This window comes from Solanum stenotomum, chromosome 10, assembly GCF_019186545.1.
Source record: "Solanum stenotomum isolate F172 chromosome 10, ASM1918654v1, whole genome shotgun sequence".
Lineage (NCBI taxonomy): Eukaryota > Viridiplantae > Streptophyta > Magnoliopsida > Solanales > Solanaceae > Solanum > Solanum stenotomum.
In genome coordinates this window covers 41,283,824-41,307,765 of record NC_064291.1, presented here as the reverse complement: position 1 = coordinate 41,307,765, position 23,942 = coordinate 41,283,824, and the positions used below count along the sequence as shown (strand labels likewise).

General features: G+C 39.1%; 2 protein-coding genes across 2 annotated transcripts in view; one reads left to right on the top strand and one right to left on the bottom strand.

Moving 5' to 3' along the window:
- LOC125842528 (endoribonuclease Dicer homolog 3a) overlaps positions 1 to 23,942 on the bottom strand; it is a 384,270-nt gene that overhangs the window by 198,802 nt on the left and 161,526 nt on the right. The window lies entirely within an intron of this gene.
- LOC125842531 (uncharacterized) lies at positions 1,753 to 3,018 on the top strand. The gene has a single exon (XM_049521837.1). It carries the CDS (start codon positions 1,753 to 1,755, stop codon positions 3,016 to 3,018), a length of 1,266 nt encoding a protein of 421 aa, XP_049377794.1.

Genomic DNA, 23,942 nt, shown 5'->3' with positions numbered 1-23,942 from the left:
CAATAAAGCTTCAGAAATCCTTATATGGATTGAAACAATCAGGGCGAATGTGGTATAATCGTCTTAGTGAATATTTGCTAAAAGAAGGGTATAAGAATGACCCTATTTGTCCTTGTATTTTTACACGAAGGTCAAAATCTGGATTTGTAATAATATTTGTTTATGTTGATGACTTGAACATCATTGGAACTCCTACAGAGTTTTCAAAAGTCGTTGAGTGTTTGAAGAAAGAATTTGAAATGAAAGATCTTGGAAAGACAAAATTTTGTCTTGGCCTTCAGATTGAACATTTGAAAAGTGGAATATTTATCCATCAATCAACATATACTGAAAAGGTTTTGAAGCGATTTTACATGGATAAATCACACCCACTGAGTACCCCGATGGTTGTGAGATCTCTCGATATAAATAAAGATCCATTCCGACCTCAAGAAAAGGATAAAGAGATTTTTGGTGATGAAACACCATATCTTAGTGCTATTGGGGCACTAATGTACCTAGCCAACAATACCCGACCAAATATTTGTTTCGCAGCAAGTTTATTGGCGAGATTCAGCTCATGTCCAACAAGAAGACATTGGAAAGGTGTTAAGCATATATTCAAATATCTTCAAGGAACAATTGATATGTGATTGTTGTATTCTAATGCATCCAAGTCAGAATTGATTGGTTATGCAGATGCTGGCTATTTGTCTGATCCACATAAAGTCCGATCTCAGACAAGCTATTTATTCACATATGGAGGTACAACTATATCATGGCGTTCGATAAAGCAAACAATAGTTGCTACTTCTTCAAATCATGCAGAGATAATAGCCATTCATGAAGCCTATCGAGAGTGTGTATGGTTAAGATCAATGACTCAACACATTTTGCAATTATGCGGTCTTTTTGTGCAAACAAAGATTTCAACAATATTGTATGAAGATAATGCTACTTGCATAGCTCAATTAAAGGGAGGATATATCAAATGAGACCGAACAAAGCATATTTCACCTAAGTTCTTTTTCACACATGATCTTCAACAAAATGGTGAGATAAATGTTCAACAGATTCGTTCGAGTGATAATCTTGCAGATTTATTCACTAAGGCATTGTCAACGTCAATATTTGAGAAGTTAAGATATAAGATTGAAATGCGTCGTCTCCAAGATATCAAATAAATTTTTCATCAGGGGGAGTAAAATACGCGCTATACTCTTTTTCTCTTTGCCAAGGTTTTGTCCCATTGGGTTTCCTGGTAAGTTTTTTAATGAGGCAACACTCAAGGCATATTACAAGATGTGTGTACTCTTTTTTCTTCACTAGGCTTTTTTCCACTAGGTTTTTGCTAGTAAGATTTTAACGAAACACATTATCTATAAACATCCAAGGAGGAGTGTTACAAATTCATTTAATATGAATGTTTCTTTTCATCAACCTAACGTAATGCATTTATTAATCTAATGTAAGAATTAAAGATTACTAACGTATTTTGGTTAAGGTAGTAAACGGATGATTTCTACCTCTTATAAAAGGGTCTTCTTCACCCTTAAGAAATACACAATTGAAGAGATTAAAATAAGACTCTCAACTTTATACTTTCCATCACACTTTGCCTTACTTTCTTGTTTAAGTATTCCTGCATTTTTATCTTGTTTTACAACACTTAGAACTTTTCATATTTAGACTAGTATAAATTTTCTTCAAAAAAACTCAAAATTTTCATTTTTTTTTTCTCTCTGCCTTTTAATTTATTTTTCAATATTGAAAATGTTTGATTACTATAGAAAAAACAGAACAAGAAAAATTCATCTTTTCTTTGTTCTTTCTTTTGCTTTTATTATTTTTATTGTCGCTTTTTCTGATAATCTCATATCTAAATTTTCTTCATCTCATTCAATCGCTTTTGTATCAAAATCAAGTTCTCAACAGCCATTGAAATCAACTTTTGTTCAGAAACCAAATTTTTCGAAGAAAAAAGAAGCACATATAATCAAAGAAGAAGTACAAGACGTTGACGATCATGGGAATTTAGTTCCTCCCTTTAATCTCACAGTGGAACAGAGAATTTGTTGGTTCAAGAAAAAATTGCCTGAATTTAGTTTTCTGAAGTCATCAAGATTGTCGAGGCAGTTCAACAGCAGAGTAAATAAGTTCTTGAATTCAAGAAATTGCAGAGTGAAGTTCTTCATGACATGGATTTCCCCTGCAAATACTTTTGGGAGGAGGGAATTTTTCGCGTTGGAGACTCTGTTTAAATCTCATCCAAAAGGTTGTTTGATCATTCTTTCGCGTACTCTAGATACACCTCGTGGGGTTACAATTTTGAATCCTTTTACTGAATTGGGATATAATGTTGTTAGCGTTACTCCAGAGTTGTCTTTTCTATTCAACAGGACGCCAGTTGAGACATGGTATACTGACCTCAAGAAAGGTAATAAGGATCCTGGTGAAATCCCATTAGCTCAGAATTTGTCCAATTTGATAAGACTAGCAGTATTGTACAAGTATGGCGGTGTTTATCTAGACACAGATTTTATCATCCTGAAAGATTTTTCAAGTTTGAGGAATTCTATTGGAGCGCAAAGCGCATCTGCAAATGGGAATTGGACAAGATTGAATAATGCGGTGTTGATCTTTGATAGAAAGCATCCATTGCTCTACAAGTTTATGGAGGAATTTGCTTCATCTTTTGATGGAAATAAGTGGGGACAAAATGGTCCATATTTGGTTTCAAGAGTAGTAGAGAGATTGATGATGATGTCTACAGAAAAATATCAACTCAATTTCACTGTATTGCCACCAATATCATTTTATCCGGTTGATTGGATTCGAGTTCCCGGATTCTTCATGAAATTAAATACAAGAACTCATTCAAGATGGATAGATGCAAAATTGTTACAACTTAGTGGGGAGATTTATGGAGTACATCTTTGGAATAAGCAAAGTAGTAAAATAAAAATTGAAAAAGGAAGTATAATAGGTAGATTAATTTCTGATCATTGTTTGTTTTGTAAAGATATTTACCGTTCTTAACTTGTGAATTTTTTAATTTCAGATTTGTAAAAAGATAGAAAGACTTTATTCATACATTCAAAACAAGTTCTTGATCAAGTAAGAAGAGCTTCATTACTTATTTTTTTTGGTATGTTTTTTTATGTTACTATTCTTGGTTTCAATAATATCACTGTTTATTTCTATATGACCATACATGTTTAATGAATCATACATAATAGTGTATATGTGCGTACAAGTAATATAAGTATGAGTTATTTATTTGCGATAAATACTAATTTTATGATCGTTTGTTGACGAAATCTTGTCCTAAGTAGCTTTTATTTGAAGCTTTCCATCTTAGACTTAAGACTTGTGGAAGGAATCATCTATATTGGTGGCTTTATGAATTGTTAATATTCTAATGGTCTAATGGACATCCAACAATCATCATGAGTTGCATCATCGTATAAACACATACCCCACATTTAAAAAAAAAAATGGGATTGATAATGATGGGTGATTATATTAACAAAATAATCTTGAAGATTAATTGGTCATAAATTTAACCACTTCGAATAATATATATTTAAAAAGTTAACTACACCCACTAAAATTACTTTGGACAGGAAGAAGATATTCCTCACTCTTAACTAGCTAGAGGTCTCCAATTCGGCCCTAAAAAAAATTATGGTAGAAAGTGTTTTATCCTTGAATAAATCTTATATATTATATAGATTAGTTGAGTTGTAACATGAAGTCTGACACCATTTGAAAAAAATAAGTGTAAGCTACGAAGTACAAGGTTCATTGCCTCATTTAATAGTTGTCTTAAAGGCTATGTAGAATCCTAGGTTTCGCTTTATAATACCAGTCATTAGTTTCGGCTATCGCTCCAAAGTGATAGCGCCGACCCAGTAGTTCCACAACTACTACCGTGGTGGTTGCCAACGGGGATCCCCCTATCTGTGCAGATTTCCCAACAACACCAATAAAAAGTAAAATACAAATAAGAGTTATCCACTATTGGTTTGACACACCCTTTAAGAAACAATAAATAATAGAAAAAATATTATTATATTATCATTTGACTTTATTAAATTTAATATTTTGAAAAATGTGTTAGATAATAAACAATATTTAATAGCAAGGGTAAAATAAATATAAAAGGTAAATTATCTTTTGATTTTTTAAATTGGACAAGTATTATTGAGCAACTGTTTTTAGTATAGTGACCAACTATTGCTGGACGGAGGGAGTACGACAACTTAAGTTTACTCATCATATCTAATACTCCCCCTGTTCCTAATTACTTGTCCACATTTCCTTTTTTAGTTGTCCCTAATTACTTGTCCATTTTGACAAATCAAAATATGACAATTTTTTTGTACCTATTTTACCCTCAACTAATTACTTTAAAAAAGATAGAACTTCTTGAAGATCGTAAGTTTTTTATTCATCAACTTCATAATTAATAGGGGTAAAATGATAAACTCACTATGTCAATTATTGTTTTATTAATATGTGTGTCAATTCAAAAGTGGACAAGTAACAAGGGACAAAGGGAGTATAATTTTTCACCATCCTGAGGATATTTTTTCAATTAGAAACCTATAATGAACTCTTTTTAAAATTAAAGACCCAGTGGGTCATTTTATTGAAAAGGACACTGCACACTAAAGAATCAGCCCACAGAGCTGATTCCCAAAATGGAACATTAGCAACAAAAAGAAGAGAAAACAAACTCAAAATATAATGAACTGTTACTTCACTTTCTAAAAGTTTTCTTTAGTACTAAGCAAAGGGTGAAAAGATAAACACATATAATTACGCTATCAAAAAGTTCAATTTGTATCCATAGACAAAGTTTGTATAAATGTTATAATAACAACATAAATAAATCACTTGTAAAGTCCCAATTGTGACATATATAGTTAGTGTAGTTAGAAAGCATGAACAAATTATGAAGCTGTATATTTTATAGTTTTGATATAACTTCAAAGCATGATTTGTTATTTCACTTGTGAGTCATTATGCAAGTCTTTAAACTCTAACTGTAAAACTATGTTGAGCCTGTTATCGTTATTGTACAAGTCAAAACTAAGAAATAATTTAAGCATTTAGTCGAAAACTTAAAGTTAAATGAGGAAAGTGGCTTAAGACTCTATAAACTTCTACGAAAACTCTTTAATGAGGGATGAAAGTATCTTTTAAGATTAAAAAAATTACTAACATCTCAAAGGAGGGGAAAATGATTCTAGATAGCTTTAATAAGACCATTTTGCTCAAATGTAAATGTGACTTTGGTTGTGGATTGATCACTTTTGACACGGAGCATAAATATATATAAACAAAATTTTAATAAATATTAGATCCGAAATCATAATATTATATAATAAATTCAATGCAAATTCGAATTATTAAATTTAAATTTTGAATATTGTCACAATACAAATTAGGCCTGTGACCGGCGCCAAGGGGAAAGAATCCCAAAGCAAGCCTTAACATAAATTTACAGAAAATCGGGCAGCGTTTCCTTTGTTGTTGGGCCTATCCAATTTTTCCCTGTCTAAGAAATCAACAATACAACTAATAACATCTCAATCTCATGACCTAATATTCATCAACAATTCAATTGCCACACAATTATACCAATTCTTCTCCAATTACGAAAATAAGTTTAAAACTAGTTACTTGACTACAATACAAAAGAATAATCATGACTCTAATAAAAGACTTACAAATGGAGCGACTCTAAGAGTAAAAAAAAGAAACATAGCAATTCGATAAATCTCTTATCTTGTGAAGCAATGCGGGGCTCACCGGATGCTACCAAATCACATTGTCTAGTTAATGAAATCCTCGTCAAAAACCACCTGAGTTCTCTGTAAAAACATTAAGCGAGGAATGAGATACAAGCTCAGTGTGTAATAACACTTAACCATAACCATTTTAATGAGGGACAAGACTAAAAACAGCTAGTATTATAATCCAAATGATGAAATCAATGTCCTTTCAGAAACGGTAACAATATTCAATCTTATTTGTCTCAGTTAAGCAAAATCAATGTGAAGTTTTAGAAATAAACTCAAAAAAAACACTATCATAGCCAGCGGTGTAGCTACCCTTTTTCATAAAATAATACCGTATAAATAAGTAGAATGATACACGAAGTTATCAAATAACATATTTTGAACACCCTTGATAGAACAAGGTGTTGTAGCCGAGTGATTTTATATGCCTTTAAAGAGCCCTAAGTGCTCATGTGTTCGAATCTCACTAGAAACAAATCCCCCCCCCCCCCCCCCCCCCCCCCCCCTTTGGACACCCTTTGTGAAATTCCCACCACCGTTCATAGCAAATTTTATATTTGAAAGGTTTCCAAGGATGAATCATGTAATCGGTGTGACTCTTATCTTTAAGAAATAGCCAATAGCAGTGGACCCCTCATAAAGGAATCAATTATTCATTTTAATAGATCCCTACTTGAGGGATATCGTAACAGTATGCTAGTGTACCTCCCACTAGCAAGGATATCGGTAATCCATAACTACAAGGTGTACCAGGTCTAATGAACCCGTCGTTAGCTACGAGATCCATCAAAGTTTACTCCCATTTATACTTTTCTTTGTAAACAATAGAAACATTTCAAAATGTCAAAATGCTATTTCTCAAGTAACTGTTAAACTCTTTCGATAACAGTAATCATATCTCAAGTATCAATAAACATGTCTTATAAAAGTGAGTTCATCTCAAATAGCTATTTCGGTATCATATCAAGTATTCACTTTATAAACCATTCAATTTTGAATTTTGCCCAATTTAGACCGAGCCGATTTTTTGAAAAACGTCTTTTAACCCATTCAAATTTGCATTTCGCCCAATTTTGAAGAAAATTGTAATTCTTTATTGCTAAGAATCTGATAAAAAAAATTGATTTTTGAGTTCGAAATTCTTTGATAATGCATATATGAATGTCAATTTTAATGCTAGATAATCAATTTTCTGATAACAACTTTTATCCCAAAATTTTTAAATTTCCCCCAATTTTGCATGAGAATTTTTGTTCCTTAAATAGGTATGTGAAAAGATTTGATTAAGCAAAATGGATTTGGAGTTGGAAATACAATTTTAATACATAAGTGAAGTCCATTTTAATACTAAGTGTCAGCCAAGGCCTACGCCCATCCGCCAGGTGACATAGGCTAGACACTGTTGGTCTTCAACGAGGAATTCCTAGTAAGCACGTTGACTACGTCCCTGCCCTTTGTACACACTGCTCGTCGGGACCTTTCGACGGACGTCGCGACAAGTGGTGGTTGAAACTCAACTCACCCAAAATTCATGGACTATAGAACATGAAAATCGGCAAAACTAGGAATTTATCTGCTCTGAGGCTCGTTTGACCTTGAAAATGGGACGGTTTTCCCGTCGGGACCAACAGGCTCAATAACTAAGGTCTTAACAGACGTCCATGAAAAACTTCAGCAAAAATCACGTCGAAATTCTGAATTACCAAAAATCCATGGACTATAACACAAGAAAAATCGGCAAAATGGGGGGTTTACCTGCTCTGGGCTCGTTTGACCTTGAGAATGAGCCGGTTTGCCCATCGAGACCAATTGGCTCAATATCTAAGGTCTTAATGGATGTCCATGAAAATTTTTGGCTAAAATCATGCGGAATTTTGGATCACTAAATATCCATGAGTTTACTTACTCTAGGCTCGTTTGACCTTGAAAATGGGCCGGTTTACCCGTCGGGACCAATTGGCTCAATAGCTAAGGTCTTAACGGATGTCCATGAAAAATTTTGGAAAAAATCACGTTGAAATTCTGGATCACCAAAAATCCATGGACTGCAGACGAAAAATTAGAAAAAAAGGGGGTTTACCTGCTCTGGGGCTTGTTTGACCTTGAAAATTGGCCGATTTGCTCGTCAGGACAAACCGGCTCCATAGCTAAGGTCTTAACGGACGTCAATGAAAAATTTCGGCAAAAATCACATCGGAATTCCTTATCACCAAAAATCCATGGACTATAGCACACGAAAAATCGACAAACGTGGGGATTTACCTGCTTTGTGGTTCATTACCTTGAAAATGGGTCGGTTTGCCCATCCGGACCAATTGACTCCATAGATAAGGTCTTAACGGACGTCCATGAAAAATTTCAGCAAAAATCACGTCAGAATTCTGGATCACCGAAAATTCATGGACAATAACATACAAAAAATCGGCAAATAGGGGGGTTTACCTGCACATTATAAGGAGACCATGGAAACACAATATCACTCATGACTCCAAAACATGAAGCAAGCCAAAAAGGAACTCTTTTAAACTTCACTTCTTACAATTCTAAGGTCGGAGTAAAACATCACTAAACCTCTATATTCATCACACCTAGGCATTTCTTAAAACACCACATTTCATCAACTCTTTCAATATACCTCAAAACTCATCTTGACTAAGTCAGATTTCACCAACAACACACATAACTAATAAGCAACCCATTCATACTAAAGTCACACCATAAACTATCATCTCAACTCCATCAAGTCACATAGCCATAGTTGGCATCACAACCAACCTTTCCTCTCCCTCAACCCTGGTAACATAAACCTTTCAAGTGGTCATACTCTAAAGACCATCACATAAGGAATAAAGGAAAGGCATTATAGAGTTAAACTCTATGGCACGACTTGAAGAATGAATAAGTGAAACTTTCTTAACACCCAATAGCCTCCTATTCATAATGTGGCGCGCTTAACATTATGAACAAGACTCTACTAGATGTGGTTTGAGACAACCTAAGACTATTCCAAAATCTTGTGCTCTGATACCATGTTTGTCACGACTCGGGAGCATCCCTTATTCGTAACACGATGTACTCGACCCCGAAGGGGTCTAATACAAGCCTCATTACATTCTTGAACATAAGAACATAGAAAAATAGAGAATAATTAAAAACTTTCTTTACAATCGAAAACATTTTCATTAAAAAGCAAGCGAAAGACTTTCTAGACTTTGTCTCAAACCATCTAATAATGTAAATACAACATTGGGACTTAGCCCATACAAAAGCTTTAACATAACTAAAAGACGTAAAGGAACCCAGTGGGTTTTGTCCTCGAAACTATGAGGACTCATCAAGTCTTCTTCTTCAAGCACTATAGAACACCAATATCTCCAAACCCTACACTTTGGTAAAAAGGGAGAAGAAATATGGGGTTAGCACAAAAAGTAGTAAGTATGGAAGCCATGCAAAAACCATGCTTGAAACAGACATTTATTTGATAGTCATGCTTTTATGCCGTTTTGATAAACCTTCATGAATATAAACATAAGAGACATAATTTTCAACCACAGCCAACATTCAAGTCATATTTTCATATTTGAACATAATCAACATAAAACCATTGCCTTCACATTAGCCTTCACCTCAAGCAACCCTCAAGCTATTGCTTGTGCAATGTATGGGTAGCGTCCAATACCACCACCCACACTAAGGTACCACCTTAAGGTCACCAAAAGTGAACTTACCATTCATCCTTTCCACCTTTACACAATAAAGCATATAAGAGACATAAACATTTCATAAGTAACATCATCACATTAAAACCAACATCTAAGACAACTCTAAGTCATACTTGTGCAATGTGCAAGTAGCATCCCATACTACTACTCACACTAAGTACTCATTTGAAGTCACCATAGACAAGGAACATTCATACTCAACAAGTCATAATAAGGATGTAACTCATAATACAATCCAAGTGTAGCATGCATCTTCACATTAAACATATAAGCATTTGAGTCACCCATTCTTCATTAGCTTCATTAAGAACACCTTCATTTATTAGGCATTCAACCAATATTTTTATTAATATCATCATAAGAGCCCATTTATTTCATTTAACATTATAAAGGAACACACCATGACCTCTCTCAAAGCCTACTTGTGCAATGCATATGTGACGTCCCATACCACCACCAACACTAAGTAGTGCATTCTTAAGAAGCCATAGTTCATTAACATTGTTTGTGGGGGTAAGCCTTAACCGACATAGACCATGTGAGTAATTCATGGAATTTCGGTGTCACCCTCACCAGATAAGGGATTCCTACATGCCTAAGGTAGGACTATTGTTCTTTAGCTTAAGTGGATCCACTAGCTAGACCTATGTGAGCACATAGTTAAGGGATATGGAAATTGCTACTAGATACCCCGCCTCAACTCACGATTGAGCATCCATCTCAAGAGTTTGCTATTAGGTACCCCGCCTCAACTCACGGATGAGCATCCACCCCAATTCATATCCACTTGGTGCTTGGCATTATTCCCCACGGAGTACTTTACATTCATTACATTAGTTCATTATGGGATAAGGAATTACTACTAGATACCCCGCCTCAACTCCCGGATGAGCATCCATCCCAAACCCAAAATTCACTAAAATGGGATATATGGATTATTACTAGATACTCCACCTCAACTCCCGGATGAGTATCCATCCCATCCCAACATTCATTCATTGGAAATATCATAGATTCAAAGATAAGAATAGCCTTTCACCTAAGAATCCCCTTATTGTGAGAAAGTCCTTTCACAGCAAGTCATTATCATTTATTAGAGTATAATTGAGAATAGCCTTTCAATAGACTCATTATCATCACATTATCATTGAACTTCATTCATTCATTCAAGTGTATGTGTATGTGAGAATAGCCGTTCACATTGTCACCATCTTTCACAAGTGTTAATAGAGGGATAATATTCAATCCTAACACAATTAGCTTCTAAACATGATCATCTTTCATTCTTTTAGATCACACACTTGCTTTACATCACATTCATATATACAACATCATGATAATACTTCAATTACTCACACTATGCCTTCAAGGCCATGATCACAATGCTCATAATAAGTAAACACCTCCACCTTTCAAGTGGATCAATATACAAAGTAAGTAAACACCTCCACCTTTCAAGTGGATCAATAGCTCAAGCATAATTCTAACTCAACATGAAATTAGGCCATATCTTGCCTTCAAGGCCATGCATCTCAAATCTTCAACTCACCAACAATTTACCATATTTAAGGCATAGATAATGATACAATTCAATAACCCAAATGAATTTAGACATACTACCATCATATGCTTTCATAATCAACAAACCCACTTCATAAAGGTGCAATTTAGGAATTGAGAGAAAATCATGGGTTCATAGAGTATTTTCATCATAAATCATCAACTAACCACTAATACAATTATAATTTGTCATTAGAAACCATTTGAAAACGTTTGATGAATGAACCCATGAGATTGAGTAAAACCCTAGATTTTCATGATTTGAAGTTACCTTTGAATTGGCTCCTTGAATGGAAAATTAGACAAGGATCAAGAGTATCATACCTTTACTAAGAATCCCCAAGAAATTTGAGGAAGAACCACCTTCGAATCACCAAACCCTAGCTTCACTGGCTCCCTTCTTCTTCTTCTCTAATGAAGGATTTCTAGTGAGAGAAATATTTGAGAGGATGTGGGTCTTCTTTTAATTCTATTTGGAGTGACTAAATTGAAGGGATTCAAGTCTAAAAAGGGTTATATAGTTTCTAGGAAAGGAATAGAATAAGGAGTACTCAACTTTGGAAAAGGACTAAGGACCTTTAAAGTTGTAACTTAAAATTTTCCCTCATTCATGACTTACCTCTCCCATTTGCCCCTTTTGGCTTGCCAAGTGCACCCTTGGCTCGCCCAATTTTCCAGTGAGCTCCCAAATTGGGCAGTCCACTAGGCGATCTAGAGGGGGAAAAGGGCGACACGCCTAACTGGTTGGTGAGCTAGGAGTTAGCTCACCCTTTAGTCCAGCATCTAGGCCAATGGGGAAGCCCACTTGGTGACCATAAGAGCCCAAGGGAGACTTACCCAACCGTTTGGGCGGTCAAACAACCCCATCGCCAAACAATCCCTGAAGAAACAAGGCTTCTTTCACCCTATCTTTCTAGCCTAGTCCCTTGCTTGCACCCTAGGCTTCTACCTTGCTCCATTTAGGTTCTAAAACATCCCAGACATCAACCTAAAGTAACACTAACCCAAACATTAAGGCTCTAGTTCAACCTATCATTTTCTGAGTCATTAGAGTTCTTATCATAGTTCATATTTGTATTATATAGGGAAATAACATTAACCGACATAGACCATGTGAGCTACATGGAATCCGGTGTCTTACTCCCCCACTGAAAAGAGATGTCCTACTTGCCTTCATAGAGTATTTTCATCATAAATCATCAATTAAACATTAACACAATTATTATTGGTCATTAGAAACCCTTTGAAATTCTTTGATGAAAGAAGCCATGAGATTGAGTAAAACCCTAGGTTTTCATGATTTGAAATCATCTTTGAATTGGCTCCTTGAATGAAAAATTAGACAAGGATCAAGACCACCATACTTTTACTAAGAATCCCCAAGAAATTTGAGGAAGAACTACCTTCGAATCACCAAACCTTAGCTTCAATGGCTCCATTCTTCTTCTTCTCTAATGGAGGATTTCTAGTGAGAGAAATATTTGAGAGGAGGTGGGTTTCTTTTGATTCTATTTGGACTGACTTAAATGAAATGATTTAGGTCATAAAAAGGTCTTATAGTTGGTAGGAAAGGGATAGAATAATAAGGACTTAACTTTGGAAAAGAACTAATGACCCTCCAAGTTGTAACTTAAAAATTCTGCCCTTCCATGATTTACCTTGCCCAAATGCCCCTCTTGGCTCGCCAACGGCACTAGGCGACTCGCCAAGTGCACTCTTGGCTGGCCCAATTTTCTAGTGAGCTCCCAAATTGGGCAATCCACTAGGCTATCTAGAGGGTGACAAGGGCAACTCGCCAAGCTGGTTGGTGAGCTTGGACCTAGCTTGCCCTTTGGTATAGCATCTTGGCCAAATGGGGCAGCCAATAGGCGATCACAAGGGCACAAGGGCGACTCGCTCAACCCTTTGGGCGATCAAACAATCCCATCGTCAAATAGCCCCTCAAGGAACAAGACTTCTTCCACCCATTCTTGCTAGCCTAGTGTCACAGACATAGAGTCTTACTAAAGCTCCGTGCGGCACTTGACAACTTACTCACTAGTCTTTCCAGATCTTGTAAGCTCAAGTAAGCCTTTTATGCTAAGATCTCTAAGAGAATGAAAAGGAAAGATTTAGAAAGATCAAAAGAGAGAGCTTTGAAGAAGGCTTTTTGTATTAGCTTCGGAAGATTGCTTTACAACTTGAGAGTTATGCCTTGCAAATGGGAGGCACCTCTATTTATATTACTTCCTAAGGACTAAAGTGCAATTAATATTTACATGAGAAGTCTCTAAGGTATTTACACATTGGCCCCTTTTCTAGAGAACTCTACATTGTCTAGAATTCTCCAAGGCTTTTTTGAAATATCTAAGGTATTCTAGAGTTTTCCGCAAGTCTCCCCTTAACTCTAGAAACATCCACGCCTACTTGGCTGCAAAATTTATCTTAGGCAGTGGCGGGACATGACACGCTCCCCCACTTGATGATGCGACGATCGCGGCGCATTGCTGCAGAAACTCCCAGACTTGGTCTTTGAATTGCCACAACTCTTCATACTTCTCCCATGTGGCCTCCTCCGGAGATTGTCCCTTCCAATGCATAAGGAACATGGCGTTGGCTTGTTGACCCCACTTTCGTTTGGCCTGATATTCTATGATTGCCTCAATCTCTCGATCATGCGAGGCGGTGACAGTAATTGGGGCCCGTCGGGATTGGTTCTGGCTAGTGTCTTCCTTGTCCTCATGGTAAGGCTTGAGGATGCTTGCATGAAACACCAGATGAATTTTGAAGTGTGAAGGCAACTCCACCTTGTATGAGATCTTGCCCACCTTGGCAACGATCCGGAATGGACCCTCATATTTTCGCACTAAGTTTTGATGAACACTTCTTAGTGCTTTGAACTGTCTTGGATTGAATTTTACCAAGACCATGTCGCCTTCTTTGTAGTCTGTGGGACGTCGTCTGCGGTTGACAAACTTCTTCATCTTGCTTGCTGCCTTGTCCAAGTAGGACTTGGCAGTGTCAAGCTGTTCTTCCCATCCTTTGGCAAGATGGTAGGCTCCCAAACTCTTTCCTTCAAAAGCGGCCGGTAAAAAATACGGAGTTTGGGGCTGTTAGCCCGTCGCCAACTCAAACGGTGTGCATCCAGTGGACTCACTCCTCTGCAAGTTATATGAAAAATGAGCCATGTCTAGGAGTCTGGCCCAATCCTTTTGGTGCACACTGACATAGTGCCTCAGGTAGCATTCCAACAGGGCGTTGACGCATTCTGTCTGGCCGTCGGTCTGCGGATGGAAACTTGTGGAGAAGTGAAGTTTTGTGCCAAGTATCTCGAACAGTTCCCACCAAAAGTTCCCAGTAAAGCGTGGGTCTCGGTCGCTAATGATGTGTCTTGGCAGCCCCCAGTATTTCACCACGTTTCTAAAGAACAATCGAGCAGCCTCCTTTGCGGTGCATCTGGCTGTGGCGGGTATGAAGGTAGCATATTTTGAGAACCTGTCCACCACAACCATGATAGTTCCATATCGGTCGGACTTAGGTAGGGAATTGATTAAGTCCATAGTCACGCTTTCCCATGGACGTTCCGCTACGGGTAGTGGCTCTAGTAGTCCTCCCGGATGCCTTTGCTCCACCTTGTCTTGTTGGCATACAAGACAAGTCTGTACATAACACTCGATATCGTCCCTCATGCGCGGCCAAAAGTAGAAAGCCTCAATCAGTGCCCTCGTTCTTCGCTCCCTGTATGCCCCGCCCATGGGGTGTCGTGGCTTTCCTTAATGATTCACCGCCTGATAGTCCCAAACTTTGGCACATAGACCCTTTGACCGGATGTGAGCAAAAGGCCATCTTCCACCTAAAAGAGCCTTGTCCTGCCCTGGGCAGCTAACTCCATCAGCTTCTTAGCCTCGGGATCATGTTGCATGCCATCCCTGATTGCATCTTAAATATCACAATGGGCTGTCGTGATGGCAGCAAGTTCGGCCTTCCTACTTAGCGCATCGGCCATGACATTGCCTTTTCCTGGCATGTATTCCAAGACGTAGTCGAATTCTGCTAGGAAATCTTGCCACCTAGCTTGTTTCGGAGTGATCTTCTTTTGTGACTAAAAGTAGCTGGTGGCCACGTTGTCCGTCTTGACTACGAACTTGGAGCCTAGTAGGTATTGCCTCCACGTGCGCAGACAATGTACGATGGCGGTCATTTCTTTCTTCTGCACGGTGTAGCACTGTTTGGTCTCGTTTAACTTGCGGCTCTCAAATGCTATTGGGTGTCTATCCTGCATTAAGACACCCCCAATAGCAAAGTCTGAAGCGTCCGTATGTACTTCAAAGGTCTTTGAAAAGTCGGGAAGTGTCAAGATCGGCTCTTTTATTACTGCGGCCTTGAGACCTTCGAAGGCTTGCTGGCACTCCATGCTCCAAACCCACGACTTATTTTTCTTTAGCAACTCGGTCAGTGGAGCGGCCTTTGCGGAGTAGCCACTTATGAACCTGCGATAATAATTCGCAAGTCCAAGGAATGATCGTAGTTCGGTCACTTTAGTGGGCACCTCCCCCTCCTGGATCGCTCGGATTTTAGCCTCGTCCATCCGTAGTTTGCCCTGGCTGATGACATGGACCAAGAAGTGCATCTCATGTTGGGCAAACTCGCACTTCTCCCGCTTGATGTAAAGCTTGTTCTCTCGCAAGACTTGGAAGACTTTCCTTAGATGCTCCACATGCTCCTCTAAGGTGTTGCTATAGATGACTATGTCATCTAAGTAGACCACCACGAATTGATCCAAGTAGGGATGAAAAATCTTGTTCATTAGCGTGCAAAATATAGCGGGTGCGTTGGTTAAGCCGAAGGGCATCACCAACCACTTGTAAGCTCCATACCTCGTCACATATGCTGTCTTCGGTTCATCCCCTTCCGCGATACGCACTTGGTAGTAGCCTTTTCGGAGATCCACCTTGGTGAAGTATTTGGCGTGCCCAAACCTGTCAAACAAATCTGCAATGAGCGGGATAGGGTACTTGATCTTAACAGTTACCTTATTGAGCGCCCAATAGTCGATGCATAAACGTAAGGATCCATCCTTCTTCTTCTGGAACAGTACCGGTGCACCATAAGGTGCCTTGGATGGACGGATGTGATCGGCCTCGAGGAGCTCTTTCAACTGCTTCCTTAGCTCCTCTAGTTCAGGTGGAGCCATGCAATAAGGTGCATGCGCGGATGGCCTGGCTCCAACCTCCAACTCTATCTTGTGATCTACCTCACGCCTCGGAGGTAGAGTCTTCGATAGCTCGTCTGGCATCACGTCCTTTTTCTCTTCAAGGATCTTCTCTATAATCGGTGGCAAGGTCTCCTTAGCACCATTGTCTTCTCCCAAACTTGCAATGGTAGCTAGGAACGTCAGTTCTCCTTTCTTCAGGCCCTTCACGATCTGCATGGCCGACAAGAAGGCATGTCCTTCCTTCTTCGGTACCTTGACTAGAGGTACCATGCACGACCCTTCCTGCTCCATGACCATGAGTCGTTAGAGGTAGGGGTCGATCATCGTATGGCAGCGCTGGAAGAACTCCTGCCCAAGAATAATGTCAAAGATATCTAAAGGAGCGACGATAAAGTTTGTCTTACCTTGCCAATTTCCTAACGTGATGCTCACTCCTTGGGCGATTTCGAACACAGGGGTCGGTGGTGCATTGATCCTTTTGAGGCGAGTGTTGCTTGGAACATAGTTTAGCTCTAACCTCTCTGCCGCCATCTTGGTCATGATGTTTGCTTCTGCCCTGGTGTCCACCATGGCATGAGCTGTACGTCCATTAATGAAGATGCCTACATACTGCGTGCTGAAGTCTCCTGGCTTCTCTGTTTGCTTGGTTATCGCCCCACACAGTCCAACCATGCCCAACTGCTTCGTGCCCACGTCCTGCCCTTGCTTTTATGCGTCCTTCCCCTTCCGTTCACGTAGGATGGCACCAAGGTTCTTCATCTCTGGGCACCTACCATAGCCGTGTGGTCCTCCGCATATGTAGCAACCATCTCCCTTAGTGGTCTATGCCTTCTTCTCTATGTAGTTTTGGCGCACGAACCATTTGTTGTCCGGATTGTGGGAGTCGTGTTGCTTGGGGTGCGCCTACTGCTCCTTGCGTAGGCCACGATCTCCCCCACCTTTGGCATGACTACTCCTTGCATCCTTGCCCTTTGCCTTGTCATGTCGATCATGCTAAAAGTTTGTCAAAGACTCGGCCTGTGTGATGGCTTCATCTATGGTCTTGACCTGTTGCCGCTCCAACTCCGTCTTGGCCCAATTCTGCAACCCTTTTATGAAGTGGAACAACATGTCTTCGTCCGTGAGGTTGGGAATCTGAAGCGTTAGAGTTGTGAACTCTTTTACGTAAGCCCGAATGCTTCATTTTTGCTTCAGCTCCCTGAACTTGCACTTAACCTCATATATGACGTTATTAGGGAAGAAGGCTTTCTTGAACACTTTCCGAAATTGCTCCAGGTGTTGATGGTGCACGTCCCCTTCCCTATCTCGGCTTCCTTGCGCCTCACCACAACATGGCCATCTCTGAAAGATACAACACGAAAGTGTTGATCTTGGTCTCGTCACTCTTCACCTGGCTACACTTGAAGTAATTCTCCGAGTGCCACAAGAAATTCTCCACCTCTTGAGCATCGCAGATGACTTTAAACATAGGTGGCTTGGGAGCCTCGACCCTTGCCTCCCTATCACGGTCGGGTGACCCTCCAGCTTCCATGCATTCCTTGAGTGTCCTCATTTCGGCCTTCATGGTTTCAATTGTGTTCAACGCCTCCATGAGCCGACACTCCAAGGAAGTGATGGCCTCCTTCATCTTAAAATCGGCCAGTTGACGTCCCTCCAACTCCTTACGGATGTTTTCGGTCTCCTCAAGGGTGAAGTCTTCAAGAGTCTTGAATTTGCCATCGACCACGTTCATGCGCCAGCCTAATATCTCCACAGCCTGCCTCGCCACTTCAAACCCTTGAGACCTACTCTTCTCCTACGGTGACATCAATGGCCTCTTCGCCACGTTCATCGTCACTTGCCTCGGTGGTTGAGGGTGGATGAGATGTTAGCGCCTCGCTTGGTGTAGAATCCAACAACATTTCTTCATGACTCTTTTGGTGCTTCTAACCCTTTCGGGCCTTCTTTCCACCATCCGGACGGACGTTGGTGGTACTAGCGGCGTTCAGGTCTCCTTCGGTTGCCATTCCCTTAGTATCAAACCTTTGCTCTGATACCACTTTGTCACGAACTTAGAGTCTTACTAAAGCTCCCTGCAGCACTTGCAAACTTACTCACTAGTCTTTCAAGATCTTGTAAGCTTAAGTAAGCTTTTTATGCTAAGATCGCTAAGAGAATGAAAAGGAAAGACTTAGAAAGATCAAAAGAGAGAGCTTTGAAGAAGGCTTTTTGTATTAGCTTCGGAAGATTGCTTTACAACTTGAGAGTTATGCCTTGCAAATGGGAGGCACCTCTATTTATATTACTTCCTAAGGACTAAAGTGCAATTAATATTTACATGAGAAGTCTCTAAGGTATTTACACAATGACCCATTTTCTAGAGAACTCTACAATGTCTAGAATTCTCCAAGGCTTTTTTGAAATATCTAAGGTATTCTAGAGTTTTCCGCAATTCTCCCCTTAACTCTAGAAACCTCCACGCCTACTTGGCTGCAAAATTTGTCTTAGGCAATGGCGGGACATGACACTAGGCCCTTTCTTGCACCCTAGGCTTCCACCTTGCCCCACTTTGGTTATAAAACTACCTATACACCGACCTAAAGTCACATTAACCCACATGTCAAGGCTCTAGTTCAACCTATCATTTTCAGAGTGGTTACAACCAAAAATCCATGGACTATAGCACATGAAAATTGGCAAACTGAGGGGTTTACCTGCTTTAGGCTCGTTTGACCTTGAAAATGGGCCGGTTTGCCCATTCGGACCAACTAGCTTAATAACTAAGATCTAAACGGACGTCCATGAAAATATTTAGCAAAATTCACGTCGGAAATCTGGATAACCAAAAATCAATGGACTATAGCACACGAAAAATCGGCAAAATGGGATGTTTACTTTCTCCGGGGCTCGTTTGACCTTGTAAATGGGCCAGTTTGCCCGTCAGGACCAACTGGCACCACAACTAAGTACTTAACGGACGTCCATGAACATTTTTGGCAAAAATCACATCAGAATTCTAGATCACCAAAAATTCATGGACTGTAGCACACTAAAAATCGGCAAAACAGGGGGATTACCTATTTTGGGGCTCGTTTGACTTTGAAAATGGCTCGGTTTACCCGTTGGGACAAACTGGATCAATTGCTATGGTTTTAACGGACGTCCTTAAATAATTTCAGCAAAATTCATGTCGAAATTTCGGATAACCAAAAATCCATGAACTATAGCACATAAAAATTGGCAAAACGGGGGGTTTACCTGCTCTGGGGCTCGTTTGACCTTGTAAATGGATCGGTTTACACCTTTGGACCAATTAGCACAATAACTAACGTCTTAACAGACGCCCATGAAAAAATTCGGCAAAAATCACGTTGGAATTATGGATCATCTAAAATCCATGGACTATAGCAGACAAAAAATTGGCAAAATGGGGGTTTATCTGCTCTGGGGCTCGTTGGCCTTATAAATGGGTTGGTTTACCCGTCAAGATCAACTCACTCAATAGCTAAGGTCTTAACAGACGTCGATGAAATATTTTGGCAAAAATCACATCGGAATTCCGAATCACCGAAAATCTATGGACTATAGCACACGAAAAATCGGCAAAATAGAGGGTTTACCTACTCTGGGCTTGTTTGACATTGAAAATGGGTCGGTTTGCCCGTTGGAACCAACTGGATCAATAGCTAAGGTCTTAACAGACGTCCATGAATTTTTTTTGCAAAAATGATGTCGAAATTTTGGATCACCAAAAATCCATAGGCTATAGCATACGAATAACGGCAAAACAGGGGGTTTACTTGCTCTATAGCTCATTTGAACCTTGAAAATGGGCCAGTTCGGGACCAACTGGCTCAGTAGCTAAGGTCTTAACGGACGTTTATGACATATTTCGGCAAAAATCATGTCTGAATTCCAGATCACCAAAAATCCATGAACAATAGCACACGAAAAATTAGCAAAATGGGGGTTTACCTGTTCTGGGGCTCGTTTGATCTTGAAAATGGGTCGGTTTGCCCGTCGGACCAATTGGCTCAGTAGCTAAGGTCTTAACGGACGTCCATGAAATTTTTTTGACAAAAATCAAGTTGGAATTCGGCATCACCAAAAATCCATGGACAATAGCACACGAAAAATCGGCAAAAAGGGGGTTTACCTGCTCCATAACTAAGGTCTTAACAGACGTCCATGAAAAATTTCAACAATAATTACGTTGGAATTTCGGATCACCAAAAATCCATGGACTATAGCACTCAAACAATCGTCAAAATGGGGGTTTACCCGTCGGGACCAACTAGCTCAATAGATAATGTCTTAATGGGCGTCCATGAAACTTTTTGTCAAAAATCACGTTGGAATTTCGGATCACCTCAAATTCATGAACAATAGCACACGAAAAATCGATAAAAAAGGGGGCTTACCTGCTTTAGGGCTTGTTTGACCTTCAAAATGGGTCAGTTTGCCTGTCGGGACCAACCGGCTCCATAGCTAAGGTTTTAACGGACGTCCATTAAAAATTTTGGCAAAAATCATGTCAGAATTCTGGATCACCCAAAATCCATGGACTATATAGCACACAAAAAATTGGCAAAAAGGGGGGGTTTACCTGCTATAGGCCTGTTTGACCTTGAAAATGGGCCGGTTTGCCCGTTGAGACCAACTGGATCAATAGCTAAGGTCTTAACAGACGTCCATGAAATTTTTTTGCAAAAATCATGTCGAAATTCCGGTTTACCAAACATCCATTATCTATAGCACACAAAAAATCAACAAAACGGTGGGTTTACTGCTCTAGGGATCGTTTGACCTTGGAAATGGGTCGGGTTTTCCGTCGGGACCAACTAGCTCAATAGGTAATGTCTTAACGGTCGTCAATGAAAAATTTCAGCAAAAATCACGTTGAAATTCCGGATCACCAAAATTCATGGACTATAACAAACGAAAAATTGGCAAATAAGGGGGGGGTGTACCTGCTCTAGGGATCGTTTGACCTTTAAAATGGGTCGGTTCGCCCATCGGGACCAACTGGCTCAATAGCTAAGGTCTTAATGGACGTCCATGAAAATGTTTAGGAAAAATCACGTCAAAATTCTAGATCACAAAAAAATCCATGGACTATAGCACACGAAAAATTGGCAAAAAGGGGGGTTTATCTGCTCTGGGGTTCGTTTGACCTTTAAAATGGGTCGGTTTTCCCGTCGAGACCAACTGGCTCCATAGTTAAGGTCTTAAGGGACATCCATGAAAAAGTTCAGCAAAATTCACATCAAAATTCTGTATCACGAAAAATTCATGGATTATAGCACACGAACAATCCGCAAAACGGAGGGTTTACCTGCTATGGGGCTCGTTTGACCTTAAAAATGGGTTGGTTTACCCATCGGGACCAACCGACTCAATAGCTAAGGTCTTAATGGACGTCCATAAAAAGTTTCGGCAAAAATAACGTCAGAATTCCAGATCACCAAAAATCCATGGACGATAGCACACGAAAAATCGACAAAAAGGGGGGTTTACCTGCTCTGGAGCTAGTTTGACCTTTAAAATGGGCCGGTTTCCCCATCGGGACCAACTGGATCCATAGCTAAGGTCTTAACTGACGTCCATGAAAAAATTTGACATAAATCATGTCGGAATTCTAGATCACCAAAAATCTATGGACTATATAGCACATGGGGGTTTACCTGCTCTGGGGCTCGTTTCACTTTGAAAATGGGCTGGTTTGCCCATCGAGAACAACTGGCTCAATAGCTAAGATCTTAACGAATGTCCATGAAAAATTTCGAGAAAAATTACGTCGAAATTTTGGATCACCAAAAATCCATGGACTATAAGCACCCAAAAAATCAGCAAAATGGGGGGTTTATCTGTTCTATGGCTTGTTTGACCTTGAAAATGGGTCGGTTTACTGATCTAGACCAACTTTCTCAATAGCTAAGGTCTTAACGGACGTCCATAAATTTTTTTGGCAAAACTCACGTCGGAATTCTGGATCACCAAAAATTCATGGACTATAGCACACGAAAAATTGACAAAAATCGTTCAATTTTTTTGTATATTAGACCAGGACACACCCAATTTGTCAAATATTGTCCAGACATTGTCAAGACAGTCATCCCCAGATGGTTCTACAAATGGTGGAGCTATTTCGGAGGAAATAGAGATATCCTTCCCCAACAATTTCTCAATAGGTTTGATGAGTTCTAGACCAAGGAAGAAATTTCTACACTCCCAGAACACATTAAAATGTGTAAATATTTTATTAAGAAAAGAATTTCTTTTAGTATATAATGGAACTTTGCAAAGACATAGTCAGACAGAATCAAATATTTCTCCAAAGAGATTAAAATTCGAGGATGGACTCCCAAGGTGATATCCAAAACTCCAGTCAAGGTATCTCTCAAATCAGCCTCAGCTTCGCAATCAAAGAATGTGCTCAAAGAAAGACTAAAGAAAGCTCTCAAAGATATGGATGATGATCAATCTAATGAAGAAGACATTAAGTTTCTCTTAGAGGAAGTCACATCTGAAAATAATAATGGGGACATGCTAGACCCTACAGGAATAGCAGCAACTTATCTTGACTCCTATTAAGAACAGGAGAATGACCTTTGAAAAAAGTAGAGGATCAAAGAACCGGAATTGCTTTTTCCAAAAGGCAACTTATTGTTCCTAAAAGGAATCTAGAAAAGTAGCCTCTTATAAAAAAGAGGACGACAGCCACCAACCTTTGTTTAAAAAGAAGACCATTATTAACTATTGTAGTGTCAGCAGGATCTCGACTTTACAAGTGTAAATTTAAGATGCATTCTCCTATCTATCCTTACTCTATAAAAGGATATTTATTTAGAAGAGGAAGACATTAGAAAATTAACCCACAATTTTCTAAGACCTCTCTCTCTCCATAATTGTATCAGAGCCATGTTGGCAGTATACGTACTTAATGGGAGTAGCTAAGTACATATATTGTCTAAGGCATGACAAAATTATTTTATAAAGTATTTCTATAATTTTCTTTAAGATGTTAGTATGTATAAAAATATTATTTCATATATCTTGTTCCTATAATCTGTTTCTATACTTGGTGTGAGGTGTTCATTTTTCCTAAGTGTGTCAGGTAACCGAATAATACCCGGTGCATACGTTGGCTAGTCTGATTATAAGGTCGTTGATCCAAGAGGGCGTTTAGACCTGTTAATGGATCCCGTAGCCAAGATAACTCTAGGAAAGAACAGATGTAAACCCAATAGAACCTCCCTTAGAAACAATTTTGGATCTTTGATATATGTTCTAATACTTTGTATATACTTGCATGCTTATTGCTTAATTATTGTTATACTGATGGAATTATTTTGCACTGTAAGCCCTTAAGACAGTATTTCAAAACAAATGGAAAATAACCAACATATTTTAAACAGTGTTAATTTACCTTCTCAAGCAACTAGGATTGCTAAACTTGGAAATGATCTTCAAAACTGGAATATATATACCAGAAGAACCTTTTAAAAAGATTTACCATCTAGGTAATTTCAGTTTCATTTCTAGACCTAACATTAAAACCTGTGAATCCACGATTGTTGTTAATAATTCTTTAGAAATTATTCGTTTGCTAAAAGATAATGATATCAATCGTTATAGAACTGATTATAATTATTTGCATATTGGTTTGGTCCAAGTGGTTGTCAAGCCTCTCTTTAG

Bases quoted from the DNA above. Each gene is read 5' to 3' on its own strand.
- LOC125842531 (XM_049521837.1), top strand. From the start codon at position 1,753: ATGTTTGATTACTATAGAAAAAACAGAACAAGAAAAATTCATCTTTTC.